Source organism: Vipera berus (genome assembly GCF_964194415.1).
Source record: "Vipera berus genome assembly, chromosome: 13".
In the NCBI taxonomy this organism is placed as follows: Eukaryota; Metazoa; Chordata; class Lepidosauria; order Squamata; family Viperidae; genus Vipera; species Vipera berus.
This window is the reverse complement of record NC_138216.1, coordinates 10680944-10702170: the sequence shown is the minus strand read 5'-3', so window position 1 is coordinate 10702170 and position 21227 is coordinate 10680944. Positions and strand designations below refer to the sequence as shown.

Here is a 21227-nt window from a genome sequence, read left to right as displayed (position 1 = left end):
TAAGAATCCTTCACTTTGTGTCTTAGGACTGGCGTTATTGGAACGAATATTGATTCAATATTCAGTATTGATAATATTGACTTCTTAATGGCTTGGAAAGAGAAAGGACAGCATTTGGTACCTTTCACTTACTTTCTCTTTGATATGAACTCATTCTGAACTCTGTTATAAACATAATAATCCTGTCTGCCCTGCTAGCATCCATTAATATCAAATTAAGTAAACGTGAAAATTTTCAGCACAGATTCAAGACTAAATTGGACAAGTCATCTATAGACTTTACAGATCCATAATGTCTCTAGCATACCTATTATAGGGATGTCATTTTGGTAGCTGGTGGCAGTTTACGGTGCTCTTAAGTAATGTATTATTATTATTTTTTTATTTTACTTCCATTTATATCCCGCCCTTCTCCGAAGACTCAGGGCAGCTTACAAGCTTAGCAGTAGCCTTCATTCTGTGTATATGCCTGCTTATTAGGGCTTTCACACACACCACAGCGGCATTATTACAAAGTCAGCTTAATTGCCCCCAACAATCTGGGTCCTCATTTTACCTACCTCCAAAGGATGGAAGGCTGAGTCAACCTTGAGCCTGGTGGGATGCGAACCTGCACTAATTGCAGGCAGCTGGTGTTACTTAAGGAGGTATTAGACATGTTTCCAGGGAAAGGAAAAGTGTACAGCAAGATACTGAAAAGCTGAGAACATAAGCATTTTAAACTGTTCTTAGCGCAGGTAGTCTTGAAGTTGTGATTGTAATTGGGCAATTATGGTCATAAGTTGTGATGGTCGTAAAGCGAGTCAGCATGTGAGCTGACCTGATTTTATGAACATTTCATTTTTTGAGGTGGTCATAAAGAGAATGCTGTGATCATTAAGTGAACCCCTTGTTTGCTGTGGTTTTTTTTCTTAGAACTAAAGACTGGTTTCGGGGTGTGTGTGTAAATTGTGGTCACGTGACCATGGGTGCTGCAAATGGCTATAAATTCAAGCTGCTTATTGAGCACCCAACTTTCAGTCACAAGTGTGGGAGTGAGTGGGCTGGATGGTCTAACTTCACAACTGGGACATAAGTAGCTTTTGAAGTAACCTTGAATTGTTTCTAAGTGACCAGTTGCAAGTCAAGGATGCCTGTACCATAGTTTTCATGCTTCCATACAGCTTGAAGATTTCTTGGTGTAACCAAGTATCTAAAACTTAGTACAAAGCTTTATGTTTTGTGCATATGCTGAAGAATTAGAGAGAAGATATTTCTCCATTTCTGCTCAGTGTGAAGCAAATCGTCTTCCTGAAGCTGTTATGCAGGAAAGGTGGTATAGGTTCTCCTGCTTGAGCAGGGGGCTGGACTAGAAGACCTCTAAGGTCCCTTCAAGCTCTATTCCATGCCATATAAAGATTCTACTCTATTCTAGGTCTGATGTTGCATAGGTTCAAAAGAACAAATTCATAGTTCCCATCTAAATCACACAGGTGCATTTTTGGAAGCTTGGCTTCATGCCTCTGCCTTCTCCTGCTAAACTATATTGCTGATGCAGATGGAACAAGTTTCATCAGAACATTGAAAGGGAAAAGACTGCTCTCTTTTACCTGGCAGAGAGCCCTCAAAATCCCATATCCTGTAGGTAAGACCGAGGGAAAAAATGCTTTCATATTGTCTCATGCCATTCATATTCTCGGTAACATACCAAGAATCAAAAACTTCAATACTGAACAACTTGGAACCCAAAGCTGAGAATCAACCAGGGGCAACCTTGCAGCTTGAAGATGAGTTCTGGAAATTGAAATCCACCTATCCTCAAGCTGTTAAGGTTGACCAAGACCACGGGTCAGCAACCCGCGGCTCTGGAGCCGCATATGGCTCTTTCAGCCTTCTACTGCAGCTCCCAGTCCTCCTCCTCGGTCATTGACAGACACAGAGAAAGGCACTTGCACTTCCCTTCTCTCTCACACACACACAGACACACACACACAGACACAGAGAGTGTGGGGGACTGACAGACCAAGGGCAAGAGAGGAGCGCCAGTGGAGAGCCAGCTGGTGATGACCTATAAAGCCCTAAATGGCATGGGTCCGGATTATTTACGGGAGCACCTTCTGCCAGCGTTAACTTCCCATCATCCTGTGCGCTCCCACAGAGAGGGTCTCCTCAGGGTGCCGTCGGTCAGGGAATGTCGACTGGTGGCCCCCAGGGGGAGAGCATTCTCTGTGGGCGCGCCTGCCCTCTGGAATCAGCTCCCTGTTGAGCTCCAGATGGCTCCCGACCTTCGCTCTTTCCGCCGCGACCTGAAGACTTGGCTATTTGAACTTGCCGGCCTGGACTGAGGGACTGGGATTTTAAATTTTAAATTTTACATTTTAGAACGTGTTTTATTGTTTAGGGCTACTTGGTTTAATTTATTTTAATTTTTGTATATTATGTGTTGTATATAGTGTTTTAATTGCCCTGTACACCGCCTCGAGTCCTTCAGGAGAGGGGCGGTATATAAATCCAAATAATAAATAAATAAATAGGAACGTCCACGGTGTGGTGGGGTGCCTGAGATGCAATGGGTGTCTTAAGGCAGACGTGTTCATTTGTCCCATTCCGTTCGGGCCGGTTCCTCCTCCTCTCAATCCCCGTGAGAGCAAGATAGAAAAACTTGTGGGTGTGGGCGCTTGGACCAGATTAATGAATGAATGGGTAGAAAGAGAGAGGGAGAGAGAGAGAGAATATATGTAGTTGTCCTTACTGTACTTTTAGTAAAGGTTTAATTAAATATTTTAATTAAGAGATGAGGTATAGGATTAATTATGCTGTATTTAAAGATGGTAGATAAGCTACTAAAATTGTTTTTACCTGTTGGGATGAAGGAGAAAGTTTTTTCTCTCCCCCCTTTCTCCTGTCCTTTTCTTTTTTTCCCCTCACATTTTTTTTCTTCTATTTTTCTATTTGTAGTTTTTATAGTTTGCACCGGCTTTTTATTTCATAAATACGAGTTTTTTTATACATAACATAAACATAAAAAATGATATATGCAGTGTTATCTTCGTTTTAGATGTCAAAAGGGTTTCGTGGCTCCCAGCATTTTCTTTTCTGTGGGTCCAAATGGCTCTTTGAGTGTTTAAGGCTGCTGACCCCTGACCTAGACATATAGAAACAAGTGCCAACCACTAATCGTGTTTCTATAAGTAGTAGTGATTTCATGTAGGACTCTATAACTTCACTGTTCCTCTGTTCCAAGTGGATTGAGAAAATCTAAGCAAAGAGGTTGAGCAATAATTGAGCTAGCATCCGTCCACTAATTTTGTTGTTTCATTTTATTTGACACAGTACAGGTTAGATCAGAGTTCCAATTAGTGGAACCTAGCTCATCCACTGCTGCTATTAGTAGATGGTGGTTATATTTCTAGGTGATATAAGACAGGGTTTTTCAAAGTTTTTGAGGCTATGGTACCCTTAAAAGGTAAAGCTCTAGTCTAGTGGCAGAGAATTGGCAGTTAATTGAGTGATACACATCCCTGCCCTTAATCTTTCAAAGAATCTCAAGTTTTCATGAAACTATAGAATTACTGGAACACACTTTGAAAAACCCTGATATAAGGCCATATTAAACAGTTGTCATTTTTGGTATAAATAGGACTGATAGATTGGGCTTGATTAAACTTAGTGATATGTCTTAGGGCTGTACATTTCAGAAATACGATTTGGAAGTACTTTGCGTTTTCCGCCAGTACAGTCCCTTTCCCTCCATATTAAAGTAGCCTACTTTTTCAGACTTCTGTGCAAAGGTCAGAAAAAGACTGCTACTTTTTCTCTGTGATAAATATTTCAATGCCCTATGGATCTCACTAGTCATGTTGAAGCCTTTGGGGGGCATCAAAAAGGTTAAAAATAGTTTCAAACCATTGAACTTTATAGAGCTATTAGATGAAGAAATTCTGCTTTTATGTAACAAAGTGGCTTAAGCAAAGACTCCTAGTGGGTGTTTGGGATGTCTGTGACAACCTTCTTTTTCCTATGTGTCTATGGAGATTCTCAGTAATCCAGGACATAGTTCTCTCAAAGGTGCTTTTTTTCCCTTTCAAAAAGCAACTGTACTGTTTTTATTTGAGGAAGAAGAAAAAGATGTTTTGCTGTTTATCCAGTTATAATTGGATGGTGGGGAGATAGAAGGATAGGTACTGACCGTTAAGCCTGGATGGTTCTTTTCCCTGTTTGGAAGCAATTTGGTAACAGTGCCAAAAGTTACAGCTTCACCCATCCTTTGCAGTTTCTATGCCCAGCTTGCATGCAAAGTTGTCTACTTCAGTATACTTTAAAAAAAACATAGCTTGTCCCCCTTTTCCATGACTCTGTGCATTTGGATACTACTCTTTAATGTGAATACCAATTACCTGGTATTTTGGCAATATAGGCTTGCTCTGTTTTTTGTAGAGTTGCTTTTTGAAGGAAAGCTTTTAAATCTGAATTAGTACTGGTAGGAGCTATAGTAGGCCGTTGGTTTTACCAGAAGATACTATTTTAATCTGAAAAGTAGGGCATTTAAAGAGTAGTTGCTCTCAGTTCTAAGAATCCACAAGCCATGCAGTAATAATTTTAAATAACAGATTTGTGAAACTTTGCAGGCTGCTAGATTATTTGTTTTACACACAACTGGAACGCCAACAGTGACACTGGTTTCTAGTTTTACCCTACCAACTAATAGAGTAGGGTAGTTGGAAGCATTACAAGGGTTGATAGTTTTTTGCAGAAGCTGGTCTTTGATTTTAACAGTGGATAAACAGTATGAATATTTATAAATCTTTTTTTGCCATTGGTGAAAACAATTTGCACCCAAGAAATTATTAGACAAGACTTCAGAGTAATATTCATTTTGTATTTTTATAAAGGAGTATTGTCCTGTAATCACACTTGGTTTCAGTAAATGGGTCCTCAATTTCTTTTCTAATAACACTGTATAGGGGAGGGATGTTGATGAATTGCTGCTGTCTTTGATAGCATTTGACTGACTTCTGGTTTTTCTATAGGGGGAAGCTGGGGCGGTATCCTCCTTGGCCAGGAAAGGTAAGATCTTCAATACAGATTCTAATCTCTTCTTTATCATCTGGTTCTCTTGCATATTCAGACTGTTAAGAAAATTATTTTTGTTTCACTGTGAGCAATTTGGCAGGTTTCAAAACAGATTCGGTGCAGCAACTTAAGTTTTTATCTTAGTTTCTGCTGAACAAGCTTTCCCCTACCTTTTTTTTAGGACTTTGTTTAATAAAGAGCTGACTTTAAGGTATCAGCCAGGAAAATAATTCCTTGAATATGCTGGAACCTTAATAAATGTACAGCATAATTTATTATAACTGTAGTTCTGTTTTACAAACATGAAGTTTAGATCTGAGTTATGTCCACCAGACGAGCCATAATTTTGTTTTGTGATAAATTTAGAACAGCTGGGAGGTACAGACAAAATGTATTTCCGATGAATGCTGTTTGTTAGCAATCAATTGTTCACCCAAGTTATTTAGCAGGGGAAGCATACAGAACATTATTTCAAGGTGTGCAGCTTTCCTGTTATGCTTCCTGGTCATGTAATTGCTAGCTCTCCTGCCAAAAAGCGTGTTCTGCACCCTAACTCATTATTTAGCTTTAAATCTCCTATAGTGCTGCTGTAAATCCTTCTTTCCATCTCTGGCCAGTTCCAGCATAGTGGCATTTTAAAAACTGAGATAAGAGCGATTAGTGTAACCATGGTTATGATTCCACCATACAAGTATTGAGTGGGAACTTGTGCTCTGCACACTTAACCTCTTAGTACATTTTTTTCATTGTTTTCTTTATTGCTACAGCATGACTTCTGAGTAATGCTTTTTTTCCCCTTCCCTTCCCTTTCCCCCCCCCCCCACTCTTCCTTCAGAAAAATCAAAGCAATGTGCAATAAATATGACCAATGCTTGGATTTACTGTGTGGAATAAAGATGCTATCTTTAAAATGATCATAAACTTTCCCAGTGTTGCTTACACTAAATCAAGCAGCATACAGATAGTCCTTGCTTATTGACCGCTTGTTCAGTGACTGTTCAAAGATACGACAGCACTGAAATAGGAGGTTAACAACCAGGCCTTGAATTTATGGCTGTTGCAGTGTCCCTACGGCCACATGATTGCAATTCAACTATTTATTTTTATTTATTTTATTTTAATTCCATTGGCAGCTGGCATGCATTTATGACAGTCACGGCATCCCCACAGTCATGTGATCACCATTGGCAACCTTCACAGCTGGCTTCCAACAAACAAAGTCATTGAGGAAGCCAGCAGGAAGTCCCAAGTTGCAGTCATGTGATTTCATGCTTAATGACTGTGGGTACAGTACTTTACAACCACAGCTGGAACTAACATAAGTTGGGCTTGGCCATGTAATATTTCACTTTAAGATTGTGAATGATTGTCAGTCTGAATTGTGGATGGTAGGTGAGGACTACCTGTATGTCTTTTGTTTATGTAGCATCCAGACTTCTAAACAATAATTATTGTTACACTGTTTTATGAGCAACCTAGTCATTATCTTAGGTGGTTTATGAATTCTGACCCTATCAGTGCACTTTCATTTGCAAGGCCTAACGCTTTATGGGGAATGCAACAGTTGTGTTCAGCTAAACTACGTCTAGTATCTTTGATACTAGAAATTGCCATATTTAATCTATACCAGAAACACCTAATTGCTGAACGTGATTTCACAATACATAAGTCCTATTACATGCCAAAGTGATGCTTGTAATGTCTTGTTTGCTGTTGCTTTGGGTAGTGGAGGTTTTTAAGGCACATATCGACTGGAGCCCCAAATGGTGCATTTGGTTTATAAAAATGTGTGTGTGTGTGTGTGTGTATGTGCCTTCAAGTCAGCTTTTGACTCCTGGCAACTGCCTAGATTAGTCCTCCAGTTTTCTTGGCCACGTTTTTTTAGAAGTGGTTTGCCATTAGCTCTTTCCAAGAGAGAGAGTGCTAAGTCCAAGGTTACCCAGCTGGCTTTGTACCTAGGAACGTGAAATTGCGCTTTGTTTCTAGCCTGGTCCCTTAACTATTACTCTCAAAAACCTTAAACGTGGACCTTAAAACAGAAGCCAGTACTTCTGACTTCAGACACAGAATAAACCAGAAACCAGAATTCAGTTTGATAGAAGGTTACCATGAGCAGGTTCTGTTGCCTTCTGGATCTGTGGGAGTACCACTGGAGCCAGGAGTTTTTACACTTACTGCCTTTATCTGTGTTTTTCTCCAGGGGTTTGCATGGGAGTCTCCTCCACTAGTATCCCCAAAGAAGTAGGTAAGATTGGGAAAGAGTGATTAGTCCAAAGTCACACAGTCAATCGGCAGTCAAAGAAGAAATCGAACTGAAGTCTTCCCATAGCGCAGTTCGTATTATTGCTCCATGTGGCACTATTACAAATCTATCTTTAATTTCCACAAAGGTGACTTTCAAAGCACAACAATTCTGCGGCGAATACCAAATGAACATTGAGAAAAATCAAGTGTTCTCTCTCTTAACTGTTGCTGTCTCTTTTTCCCCTCTTTTTTTCCAGATTGTTAACCCACCTAAGGACCTGAAGAAACCACGTGGGAAGAAGTGCTTCTTTGTGAAGTTTTTCGGAACTGAAGACCAGTATGTGATCCTCCCCTCTTTTCCCCCTTTTATCTTGGAAGGAAAAGAGGAAAAAAAAAGCTTCTAAAACTTTGGAGCCTTTGTAGAGAAGCTCTTGCTCAAGAACTAGAATTTCACGTCTTTCTATTAAGTCGTCTTAATTTCTCAGCCAGTAGAAAAAGATGCTTTAGAACCTTTGTTAAAGATGAATAACTGAATCTGGCCCATGGATGGATTCCCACCCATTGGCTAGGACAGGGCTTTTCAACCAGTGGTACGGGTACCGCCCGTGGTACATTGGCACCTGGCAGTTGGTATGCGACCATCCTAGAAAAGTGGTAGCGGGGGAGGGGAATGAGCTGAACCGGTGGCAGCACCGCACACAACCTGAGCGAAAGAGGGCTGGAGCTGCAGGGCTGTCAGGGCTCAGCAGAAGCGCCAGGATCGGTGCCAGGCTCCAGCTGGAGGATTACCTGTACTTCATCACTTTTTTCCATTTTTTTTTTGGTCATCAAGTTTTTGACACCTTGCTAGGTAACTGGTGGTACTCGGATGTTGCCATGTCCTAAAAGTGGTACAATGGGTGAAAAGGTTGAAAAGCCCTGGGCTAGGAGACAGCCATCCCAAAGAGGGCTTCCTTTTGATCTGAAGTTAGAATCAGAGTGTGTTCTTCTGAAGGGAGGAAGACGTTTGACCCAGGAAGGTAGGGAGAGATCAGGCTCTCCTTCCTCATGGGATATGACTCCTTGTTATAGATAATTTAAAAAAAATAGTTGGGAAGAGTGATCATAGAGAAGGCAGGGCATTTAGGCCCCTTAAGGTAGATGGCACCATCTTGTGTGTCTAGAATTTAGAATAAACACCACAGCATCATAAGACATTGATAGAAATTGATTTCATCGGCATGTTTGGAATAACCAGTTCAGTTCATTCCATCTTGGAAAGGACACCCCAAAGATTTAATCCGTGATCAGGGAACTTTATTTTATGGGGCCTGGGAGTTTTAAAAGATGGTATTGAGGCAACTGATGAAAGTTTAATTTGGAAAGACTACAGTCTGAGAAAACATTGTTTTAAATTCTTCAACACAGCTTTTTTATTCAATAAAACTGTAAAAGTGAAAAAATGGAGGAATTTTATTACTGTTTGGATTACAGTACAATCTATAGGTTCAGCCCTTAGGATACCACAGTGTTAAATATTAATTCTCGTGAGCCAGACGATAATCTGGTGCTGTTAAAGTAGTTTCATTTGTTCACAGCTTGTGAAGCCTTTGAAAGGCGGCTCCACATGCTGCATCGCTCTTTAAATGGAAAGTTTAGCTCCCTTTTGCTTTGAAAGGGGGGCTGTGGCTGAAACGCCGTTCAGTCCCAGCACAGATTAGTGAACAGGTTGCAGCTGAAAAGGTCAGTTTTTCCAAATAAATTGTGCATGGCTCAGAAGTCAACTTGGAAAAATCTTATCGCTTGCTGTAAGAGATCAGCTGAAATGTGGAGTTCTGGGAAAATTAATTGAGTTCTGCTGTAAAAAGAGCTCTGTGCGCCCAGCTCTTTTATTGGGCATAAAATATAGTAAATGGGAATTACAATTCCAAAAACAAAATTGGGTTTCTAGCTTGGACAGCAAACGCATGTTTACAGATACTGAAATCCCTCTGTACAACAATTCATTTGAAGTTACGATGACACTGGAAAAAAAGTGATTTATGACCGTTTTTCAGCATCCCTATGGTCATGTGATCAAAATTCAGGCGCTTGGCGACTGTCCTGTATTTACGACTGTTGCCGTGTCCTGGGATCATGTGATCTTTTGCAGCCTTCTGGCAAGCAAAGTCAGTGGGGAAGCCCGATTCACTTAACCACCGTGTTCCTAACTCAACAACTGCAGTGATTCACTTAACTGTTGGCAAGAAAGGTTGCAAAACCTGGAGCTAACCTCACTTAACCACTGTCTCACTCAGCAGCAGAAACTTTGGGCTCCACTGTGGTTGTAAGTCGAGGACGACCTGTAGTGGAAAACCAGCATGTGGAAATGCAGATTAACAAGCTTGGATGATGGCTTGGTTGCTTCTCTGAGACTGTAATCACAGGAGCATTTGGCAACATCGGTTAACCTAAGGAAGATGCTGAGTAGGCAGCCAAGAAAGTTGGCTTTCTTTCATTCCTCCTAGTCTCCATTTCAGGGTGGCAGCTTTGGTAGACATGCCCCAAATCTTATCCATGTATCTGCTAGATAATTGCCCTCTCTCTCTCTTATGTGCATGATATATGTACAGCATGAAAACAAGCTTGCATCTTAAGGAAGGGCTAAACGGCTTATTGAAATTTAGCAGAGCAGTTGGGCTTAGTTTCAGTTAATCAATGCTATAAATTTCCCCAGGTTTACATTTCATCTGGGCAGCAATTCCACTTTCCTGAAATGCCCTCAACCCAGTTCTGCAATGATGCTGTGATACCGAACAGAATCATACCCACTTATCTGCCTAGAGTAGTTTGATTCTTTCTCACATGTTCAGCTATATTTTGAGCCACCTAACAGTTATTGCAATGGTCCTGTTTCTTTTTTGCTTGTAAACTGCAGGGATTTGAAAAGAGGTATGTCAGCTCAGGTTACAATATCCTTGCGCTAAATAATCCTATCTTTGCTCATGGTTCTTCAGTGCCATCATGAGGTCTCTCTTTCCTGCACGTGGCCCCAAATAAAAGTAAATGAGCATCACGGGTTGTGTTATTATAGTAATGCGGCCATTGCCTCAAATTCTGAATCAATGTTGAAACTTCAGAGGGTATAACATGAATTGTTAAGTAGATGTATAAACTAATAGTAAAATGGAAACTTTTCAGGGAGTATTGGTGTGATCATTAAATCACAGAAAGAAATTTTGTTTGTACCTTCTCTGTGAATGAATTTCTGTTACGTAGAATTCTGTTTTAGTAAAAAGTTTTGATTTCAGTACCAAAGTAATAATGCTGACTATACAAAGTCTCTCGGAAGTACAGGTAGTCCTCAACTTAACGACCACAATTGATCCCAAAATTTCAGTGGTTAAGTGAGGCAGTTAAGTGAATTTTGCCCCATTTTACCATCTTTCTTGCTGCAGTCGTTAATTGAATCACTGCCGTGGATAAGTTGGTAACCCGGTTGTTAAGTGAATTTGGCTTCCCCTATTGCCTTTGCTGGTCAGAAGGTCGCAAGAGGGGATCACGTGACCCCTGGAGACTGCAACCGTCATAAATATGAGCCAGTTGCCAAGCATCTGAGTTCTGATCATGGGGATCCTACAAAGGTTGTAAGTGTGAAAATTAGTAATATCTTGACCAAGCATCTGATTCTGCCTTCTGTATATAGAGAGAACTAGAAAGAGTATGACCATATTTGAGGCCCACATGTTAGAAGAGTCTTGAAGCTTCTTGAGAAAAATGGTTTAATATTCTAAAGTATCAACCCTTCTGTCAGTTGAATAGAACAATATTACATTTGTCAGAGCCAGGAGGTTCAGACATTCCCTAAAAATTATTTCCTACATCATTTTAGTTAAAAATGCCATAATAATAATAATAATTAATAATAATAATAATAATAATAATAATAATAATAATAATAATAATAATAATAATAATAATAATAATAATAATAATAATTTTATTTGTATACCGCCCTTCTCCCGAAGGACTCAGGGCGGTGAACAGGGCAATACATGTTAAAAGACAAGAATACAAAAATTAAAAGAGATTAAACAAGATGCCCAAAAACTATAACAATAAGTTAAAATACATAAAAAGCAATAAAACCCAAACCCATCACCCATCAGGCCAGGCCGGCTTGTTCAAACAGGTAGGTCTTTAGATCGCACCGGAAGGAGCGAAGGTCGGGTGCCATCCGGAGCTCAACCGGAAGATGGTTCCATAGATCCGGCGCGCCCACAGAGAACGCCCTCCCCCTGGGGGCCATCAGTCGGCATTCTCTGACCGGTGGCACCCTGAGGAGGCCCTCTCTGTTGGAGCGCACTGGGCGGAGGGAAGATGACGCTGGCCGCAGGTACTCCCTGAGGTATTCCGGACCCATGCCATGAAGGGCTTTGTAGGTCATTACCAGCACCTTGAATCTCACCCGGAAGGCAACTGGGAGCCAATTATTCCTTGCCATCTGCCTTATATCTGTTACAACAGTGACATATCTAATAAATACAAAGATCCCTGAAGTGCTACATGAATATTACTGTAGGAAGATGGTCCTTTCTCTTTAACCTGCAATTTGACATTTTGTCAGTGTCACTGATACCCGTGTACAGTCAGTTCTGTACATCTCGTGACGAATGGAACGGAGTGGATTTTGCATTTCCAGGAACTGAGGGTCAATTACTATTTGTCTTTTTGCATCTTTCAGTGCTATTTTCAGGACTAACTTTATTCTGGCTCTTGTCCAAAAGAGAGTTGTAGGGAAAACTCTGGCTATTTTCCAAACCTTCAATTGATGTAATACATACGGTATATACTACAGATTATGAATGCTGAGTAATACAGCCCAATCTCAGCTGTCATTCTCGAGTAATAAAATTGCTTATTTTCAAATAAGACCTATATTTTGGGTGAAAATGGAAGACGTCATTCCCCATATGTTTATGAAACGTTCGATCTAGATGAGGTTGAAAATGGGAGTGTTCAGCCTACTTTTCAAGGCTCTCCTGCAGGATAATTGCTAAGCACATTGATTTGTGCTTAGATTGTAAGCCGCCCTGAGTCTTCAGAGAAGGGCGGGATATAAATGGGATTAAAAAAATAAAAAATAATAATTCAGACTTGCGCTTTCTGCCATATATATCTACCATTTGGTAGTTACTGCACATATGCACTCATTTGCTTATTTTTATGCATTTGGGGGGTTGTTTCTTGGTAATGTATTTTAATATTCTCTGGTTCTTCAGAATTCTGTCAGGCATATTAATTTTTTTATTTCATGTTTGACGCGCCCATTTGGGTTCTCTTTCCTCTTGGCACCCAACATTGTTAGGGGACCCAGAGATGTCCAGTTATGGACAGTGAAATTCCAAGACATACAGTGGTGTTTAGCTGAGGATATTTGGTCCAGTCTGAAACATCAAACGCTGATGTTTTTCCAAGGTACCATTAAACTGAAGTATCTGGGACAGTTCCACCCATTGCTTAAATTGGTCACCACAAAACAAACAGGAACTGGAAGGGAAGCAGAGCCTCAGTTGAAAATGAACAGTGATTATCCCTAAATCTCATTCTAAAAGTAAAGTAGAAAAAGTGGTTTACAATTTAGAAAGTATTAGCGATAAAAAAGTGTAATTTTTTTTTTACAACAATCAGATTTTTATTAGCCCCTGGGCAAATTTTATCCCTGAGGATGAGGCCTATTGCACTATTAAAAGTATAGCATAAAAATCATACTAAGATAAGGGGTCAGCTTTGGTAGTGTCTTGTTGTTTCTCGAGACCTTGTGGGGAAAGGAGGAATGGTTTTGACAGGGCGTAGGGTTCCCCCCCCCCCCCCCCCGTTGACTACTGGATCAAGAGAGATGCCGTTGTAATTGAAAATGATGATTCTGCTTCTTTGGACTATGAACAATTTAACTCTGATTTCTTTTCACCAGTGCTTGGATTAAAGTAGAGCAGCTGAAACCTTACCATGCCCACAAAGAAGAAATGATCAAAATTAACAAAGGCAAGCGGTTCCAGCAAGCTGTGGATGCTGTGGAAGAATTCCTCAAGAAAGGAAAAGGCAAGGACCAGGTAGGAGGTCTTTTGGGGAGTTGTGCTGACTTACCCTGTTCTTTGGAATAATGGTTGGGGTGAGCTACCTTACGACCGACCGTTTTGCTTCCTTCCCTGAAAGGGGTTGCATGTTTTGTCTCTAGGATTGTGACTTGAGGATCGCAGTTAACGCTCACAGTTGCCGCCTTTGAAAGGTTGTTAATTTTCACAGTTGCCGTTCCGCCTTGGCTTGATTTGGATAAAAGGAGATCAAAGGGTCACTTGATCCTAGAGCACTTGGAGGATCTGCTGTGCACTCTGGAATTGGGACCTGGTTCTTCTTCAAAAATAGCTCCCGGTGTAGAGCATGTGGCTGTACTTTGAGCTTCTCCTTGTTCTCTCGTTCAGTAGCTTAAACCTGTTATTTTTTTTTTTTTTGTTCCCTTAATTTGGGGCATTTGGCGCGCTTCAAGCACCTGGCAAGACACCTCTCGGGTTTGGTGAGTGTGGGGAAATGAAGCCGCTGCCAGCTGATGCTCCGCCTTTTCCTCATCCCTTCTGTTCTGTGATCTCTCAGGCGTCTTCCCATAACTCCACTGAAGAGAAGAACCGGCGGAATCCCAGTGAAGAGAAGGGGAAGCAGTCAGTGGGAGAGGAGAAACACAAAGCTGGGTTGTCAGAAAGGAAACCGAAAAAGCGAGCCGCCTCTGTGTCCTCTGAGCGAGGATCGAAACCCCCCCTGAAGAGAATGTACAACCAAAGCCCCCGGAAGCGCGGGCGCCCTCCCAAAGACGAGAAGGTTTGTGTTTTGCTGCGCATTCCTTCCCGTGCTCGCTCTGAGCTTGTCCAGATGGGATGTAGTCCTAGCAGCCATCCAGATGACTTCATTGTTGTGACCATGTGGAAAATTGCATGTCTTAACCATTTGGGAACCTACCGTCTAATTCCATTCAGAGTCATCATTACTTGTATTAGCCAGCCCTTGTGCGTTACTAAACCTGACGTTTCCTTTGACTTGTTAAAGCCAACAAGTGACACCGGGCTTCCATCTTGCCGCGTACCAGCGGAGGAAATGGCGACACAGTTGTTGTTTTTTTTTACCTTTGGTAGTTCCAAAGCACCTTCTGTTAACATCTCCATCTCATTTGTGTGTCTGATCCATCTCCAACTACATCAGGACAAGTTGCTTAAATTGTAGTGTGATATGATGAAGATATACTCCAGAAGTAGATGATTCCACCAGAAGACATCAGTTCCTCACATTTTCTTGCCGATATTGGAGCTTTCTCCTCTCCCATGTTGTGGTCTGACTCATCTTTGGACATTTAGAGTTCATTTTTAGAACATTTGCCTCTTCTCTCCTCTTCAAGATTTGGAGCCTCCATACTGTAGCTGGGGACCTTCTCAATGTAGTTGTAAACAACAAAGTGGATAATGCTAGAATGTACGTCCTTTACTGGGTGCTGAACCTGAAGGTCATTATGAAACAGAACAACCAAGATATACTAGAATTTCATACCACATATCCACAATCAAATTTTATACCACATCTGTCTTCCACAGCCTTTTTCAGTTCACAGTTGTGAATCGGCTTCTTCTCCCTTGGGATTTAAATGCTGACGGCTTTCAGAGGCAGTCTAATAACTTGCTGGTGACAGACAGACAGACCAGTCTTTAAGTAGGGTTTTGAGTTCTGGAGTTTTCTTCATTGGGGTTTGCACTTTGGTTACACAGAGACTTTTTTTTTCTTGTAACTTTACAATTTGCTTATTACCATGAGGTTTATCAGTGGCATTCTTTGCTTTAGAATTGTGAATGAAGCTTTTAGAGTTTAACCTGGAAGTACAGAAGCCTGGTAAACATTGAGTAACTATTGGCTAGAGTTGTTTTCTTTTTTAACAGTCTTAACAATAACCAGCGTACCTTCAAGGACGATGAAGGTGATGATGTTGAGGGCTTTTGCCTGGGTTTCTTTTCCAAAGTGAAAAGGGTGGTAGAGAAATTGTCGTGAAAGTCTTTAGCATTCTGGGAAATTAATAAAATGGCATCTTCTTCCTTCCTCTCTTGCGCCCAGAGAACTTTTTTATAAGGCATTCACTCATGCATATCCTAGATTCCATTAGTCTGTCCTGTGATGCTTTTAGCATTTTGTTTTCTTGATGATTCTTGATCAACTCTCATCCCTGCATAACTTCCTGCTTTGAGATTTTGTGGAAGGACATTTTCAAACTTCATTGTATGAAAGAGAACCCGACATGAATCCTGATTGTAACGAAGAAAATCCTGAAATGTATTTTTTTAAAAAAAGACGTGGTGGTGGTATCGGCGGCGGCTGTTAAGCACTTCTGGTCCCTGAGTTGTCTTGGTAACAAAAATTGCTTTTGGTTATCATTGTTGGATCTTGTAGAGTTGCATAATATTGGAAGTGGGTTTTGAAGGCTGGTGGAAAATATGTCGTGCAGAGATCTGTAATGGAGGATAAGAGTATTAAAAGCAAAATAGCTTTTTACTTGTAAAAACAATGGAGCTAGAGGTTTATAAGAACAGAAGCTAGACGTCTGGATTTGTTCTATTGCACTTATTGCTCAGTTATTCCTAGCCGATAGACAGGAGTGCTCTGTGTATATTCCTCCTAAAATTTGAAGTAATCCAGAGTAGCCTTCTCCAACCTATGCTGCCACATACATGTGTTTCAACTCTCGCAATTCTCAGCATTCTATTATTTCTAGAGTGGCTGGAAAAACTGGGGCATTGAAAGCCATAAATCTAGAAAACAGGCAGGTGGGGAAAACTGCTAGAGCAGGGATCCCCTACTCCCAGGTCACAGACCAGTACTGGATCGTGGCCTGTTAGTAACTGGGCTGCATAGCTAGAGGTGAGCAGTGGGATGAGCAGATGAAGCTTCTTCTGTATTTGGAGCTGCTCCCCAGCGCTAGCATCATCACCTCAGCTCCACCTCAGATCATCAGGCATTAGATTCTTATGAGAGCGTGAACCCTATTGTAAACTCCGTATACAAGGGATCTAGGTTACGGGCTCCTCCTTCCACCACCACCCCACCCACCCCGGTCCTTAATAAACTTGTGTTCCGTGAAACTGGTCCCTGGTGCCAAAAAGGTTGGGGATCGCTGTGCTGGAAAATAAAAGTTTGCTCCCACTAGATTTTGAAAAGGAATTTATTTTATTGAAAAATACTTTGTTTTTCAGTCCTGAAAATCATCCTGTCTCCAGGGCATAGCATGTTTTTCAAATAAGATGATCAGAGCATAACCAAAATAACAGGCAATTTATTTAAGGCAAATGCCTGGCAAAATGAAAAAAATTACTGGAGGAAGAGTTCAATAACAAAGATGCGAAAAGCTTTGACCCATATTTCAGGGCTTCCAATGAGCAGAAGATTTGTGAGCTAAACACTCTATCCCACTATAGAAATAATAATTGGGCCCTGTTAGGAAGAAGAGTAATTTTGGAGATAGGGTAGAATACATTCAGGCTTGTTCTTTTGTGTTCCCAATATACCATTGTGTTTTTCTCTGTGGCAGCTGGACAGGAGAAATTATATAAAATGCTATCCATCTAAAAGCTCAAGTTAAACCCAACATGGAAATTAAATAAAATTTACCCAGCATTACATATGTCTTAGTGCAATTAACAGCTGGATCTTTAACAAGCTTCTGTTGCACTGTTTTCAGCAAATTACAATTTAACCAGTATTGGTTTGGGATTGCCATAAAATAAATCTAAATACTGCCTTTAAGAAATCAGTTGGGAAAGATGAACATTGCACGTGAAATCATGGGCAGCAACTTAAGATAGCGCTCTCTCTCTCTCTCTTTCTCAGCTTAGATTAGGTAGATATGCTTTAAACAGTTACTTTTTATTGCTTATTATGATCTTTTAGCAATAAACAACTGTGCTTTATCCATCCCGGTGTTCGAAGATTTTATTCTCTCTCTCTCTCTCTCTCTCTCTCTCTCTCTCTCTCTCTCTCTCTCTCTAGTATAAAATCTATATAGATATAGATATAAATATAAATATATATAGATATACATGATGTTTGGTCATTCGGGTTTTTTGGGATTCCACAGATGGTACTCACCACTGCTCTATCTTCTCCACAGGACATGACAATTCCTGAATCAAGCACAGTGAAGAAAATGATGACTGGCACCATGGCTGGCTTTAAATGGCCACAGAGTGTAAGCGAGGTGATTTAATTCTTTGCATGTTTCTCAGAAGAAGCAACAATTCAGCTCTTGGTGTACTGTATGTGTGTTTGTGTGTGAGCGAGAGAGGGAGAGAGAGAGAAATAGAGAAATGGTATATCATATTGAGGCAATACAGGTAGTCCACAACATACAACAGTTTACTTTGTGACCATTCAAAGATACAAGAAAAAAGTGGCACTGAAAAAATGGAGTTATGGCTTATTTCTCACACTTTCAACTGCTGAAGCATCCTCATGATCATGTGATCGAAATTCAGGTGATTGGCAACTGATTCCTACTAGATTTATGACGGTTGCAGTGTTTTGGGGTCACGTGATCCCCTTCTGCGATCTTCTGACAAGCAAAGTCAATGGGGGAAGCCAGATTCACTTAACAGCCGTGCTACTAACTTGACAGCTTCAGTGATTCACTTAACAAGTGAAGGCAAGAAAAGTCGAAGCTCACTTAACCAATGTTTCACTTAGCAACAGAAATTTTGGGCTCAATTGTGGTCGTATAGTCGAGGACTACCTGTAGTTCTCCCTCAATAGACTTGGCTCTCAAGCTTTTGGATGATCTGGGCAAGAGCTTTGGTGAAGAGTAAGGAAAATGACCTTGACGGAGATATGTGAGTTCTGTTACTAACTGACAAGGGGTGACACGTATCTTAAGTCCGTGGCAGAGACGTAGCATTCAGAAGCAGCTCAGATAAGACACCTCACTAATGCACTGAAGTCTGAAAAGGGGAAGGAGGTACAGTATAACCAGGCTTGTAAGATCCTGTTACAACTGATCTTGACAAAGGTAGTTTTAGGCTACCTATAAAGTTGGTTCTCTGGTCTGGTTTACATAAAGGGATTGATGGGTGTTTTTTCCACCAATATCTTACTTTGCTTTTTCTCCTTGCTTGATTTTACTGCATTCAAGCCCGCACTGCTGGTATTCTCCATGCCACGGATTCTTGCGCCTATTTCTGCGCCTCACTTGCTGCTTCACTTTTTCTGTGGTTACTGGAGGGAGAGAGGGAACCAGCAAGAATCACTGCAATCGAAAAAGAGGCTTTTTTTAAAAAAAAACCGGGATGCATGTCACTTGGTCATCGTAGCTTGGTGTAACCATACATTTATCCACGCTTGGAAAAAATAAAGAGAAAAAAGGTTGAAATGGGAGAGAAGAGAAATGTATTCGTAAATTTGGCCACGTTTCAGATATCTTTAAAAAGTTTGTGTATCTGGATCAGCGGCTCCCAACCTTTTCTATACCTCGCACCCCTAGAACGCTTCTGATATATTCTCACGCCCCTTACAAAAGTTCGAAATCACGGCAACGAATTATGCATATACACACTATAATTTTGAAAACCCAAGTTTTCGCACCCCTGGTTGGGAACCCCTGATCTAGATAAAAGGAACCAGACAGTTGCCCTTCCCTTCCTGTTAAACTCCCTACAATATGGAAGATCCTGGGAAGATGTATTCATGAAGCAAACATCCAAAACACCCTGAGATTCATCAACTACAGTCCATACGCTTCTGTACGTATTCAGAAACAGAATGATTCTAAGCTGATACAGATAGTCCTCGACTTAAACAACCATTCCATGTTTACTGACCATTCGAAGTTACAACAGCACTGCAAAAAGGGACTTATGACCATTTTTCACACAGCCGTTGCAGCATTCCTAAAGTCACACGACAAAAAATTCAGATGCTTGGCAACTGGCGTGGATTTATGACGGTGGCAGTGATCCGCTTTTGCGACCTGACGAGCAGAGTCAATGGGGAAGCCAGATTCACTTTGCAACCATGTTACTAACTTAACAACTGCAGTGATTCACTTAACAACTGTGGCAAGTAACAGGACAGAACTCACTTAACAACTGTCTTGCTTAGCAACAGAAATTTTGGACTTGTGGTTACAAGTGGAGGACGACCTGTGCTGAAATCCTTACATTTGGTGATCAAAACGTTGCTCTGCAAGGTCTTTGAAGTGTGTCTATATACATTAAAATCATTTGTTCATTGTCACTTGCTGCTTCTTAAAAATGCTTGAAATAGGAGTTTAGAAACCCATAATTTAAATCTGGTCCTTTTAAACTACAAATTGTTTTCTTAGCATGTATCAGAAGGTATTGTTTATACGAAGGATCCATTTTCAAGCATTCTTCTTTCTGTATAGCCGCATGGATGGTTTTCAGCCAACTCTTAATATTTTTTTTTATTAACTGCATTCCATAACCTGACTTTTTCATGTATTTCTCCCCATCAAATGCATAATATTTATATTTGTCCTGAACTAAGCAAGGAGCTCAGCATAACTGATTCTGGATTCCAAAAAGGCGCCAAAGACTTTTCCTCAGAATCTGGAATTGAAACCCATTCATAGTGTGTATAGATGCTTTTCCAGAGGTGACGTTTGAGTGTGTTGGCTTCTCAATTTGTTCCTTTGCCATTACAGCCTGTGAAAGATGGTGACCCTCATTTCCATCACTTCCTGCTTAGCCAAACTGAAAAGGTGAGCAAAAAAAAACAACAAACCAATTTTAGGCTGAAACATGGTTTGGGAAGGATGAATAAGCAGAGTAATGGTTATCCCTGTTTTGAATAAGCCATGAATTAATCAAAAGAGAAAAACCTGCTACACTGTCTTGGGAATTCTGGGAATGGACGTCCACATGTCTTCAAGCTGTGACAGTTGAGAAGCACTGGTGTATAGGATATGCTTTTGAGCTGGGAGCAGAGAGATCCAGTTTTATTCCCCTTCAGCCACAGAAATCCAGAAAATCATCTGGGGCCAAGCACACTTTCTTAAGCGTATCTGTATTCCGAAGCTATAGCCTTTGTTCTGTTCCACCTAATTCCTTAAATTAGAATTTGCTATCCTAAGCTCTTTGCCTTCACCCTATTTCAGGATGTGACTTCTACTTTTATGAGGTCTCCTCAGCTATTATTTCTCATAAGCGCTTTGTGGGGAGAATTCCTTGCTTCTCCATGATAATTTGACTATTTGGGTCTGCAGTCTCAGTCTGCAGCTGAGTCAAGGTTTTGGTTGTTCTACAGCAGGGGTGTCAAAACTCGCAACGTCAGATGACGTGTTGCGACGTATCGTGACTTTTTTTGCATTGCCGGAGCTGGGTGGGTGCGGCCTCTTTATGATGCATCTGAATGAATGAATGAATGAACCTTTATTGTCAAAGTATAACCATGTATACATTGAGATTGGCTGAGCCTCCCTTCGCGCCCACCACCACCACAACTCATGGGCCAGCAGTCTGACAACCCTGTTCTACAGCATGTGCTTTTATCTTTTCTCTACAGCCAACAGTTTGCTATCAGGCCATCACAAAGAAGCTGAAGGTGTGTGAAGAGGTACAGAAGAGTTTACTTTTAATTTCCTTCCATTGATCAGATCCTGCCCATTTTGCTAAGACGAAATTGATCACTTGACAGGGGTGTGTTTTTCCATAGGAAACTGGGTCCACTTCTATCCAGGCAGCAGACAGCACAGCTATCAATGGCAGCATCACTCCTACAGACAAGAAGTAAGCCTGCCTGCCTTCCTTCCTTCCTTCCTTGTAAATTGCTTTCATGCCAGCTGGCTGAACTTCACCATGCAGTCGCGTGCATAAAATGAGAGAATGAATTCTCCCCACCCCACCCTCATCAAACCCTGCTATGACCAAAGATGAAAT

The 21227-nt window shown here is 40.9% G+C and overlaps 1 protein-coding gene across 5 annotated transcripts in view; it reads left to right on the top strand.

The window, feature by feature from the left end:
* Positions 1-21227, top strand: part of GLYR1 (glyoxylate reductase 1 homolog) — a 40508-nt gene that overhangs the window by 2407 nt on the left and 16874 nt on the right. For 2 of the 5 annotated variants that reach the window (XM_081338510.1, XM_081338511.1), the window contains exons 2-8: positions 5010-5046; positions 7554-7633; positions 13229-13367; positions 17450-17536; positions 19994-20050; positions 20854-20904; positions 21004-21077. In XM_081338510.1, coding sequence (XP_081194636.1) covers positions 5010-5046; positions 7554-7633; positions 13229-13367; positions 17450-17536; positions 19994-20050; positions 20854-20904; positions 21004-21077 — 525 coding nt within the window. Of the gene's footprint in view, positions 1-5009; positions 5047-7553; positions 7634-13228; positions 13368-13905; positions 14128-17449; positions 17537-19993; positions 20051-20853; positions 20905-21003; positions 21078-21227 lie in introns of all 5 variants that reach the window. The other 3 variants (XM_081338514.1, XM_081338512.1, XM_081338513.1) reach the window with 3 other exon arrangements.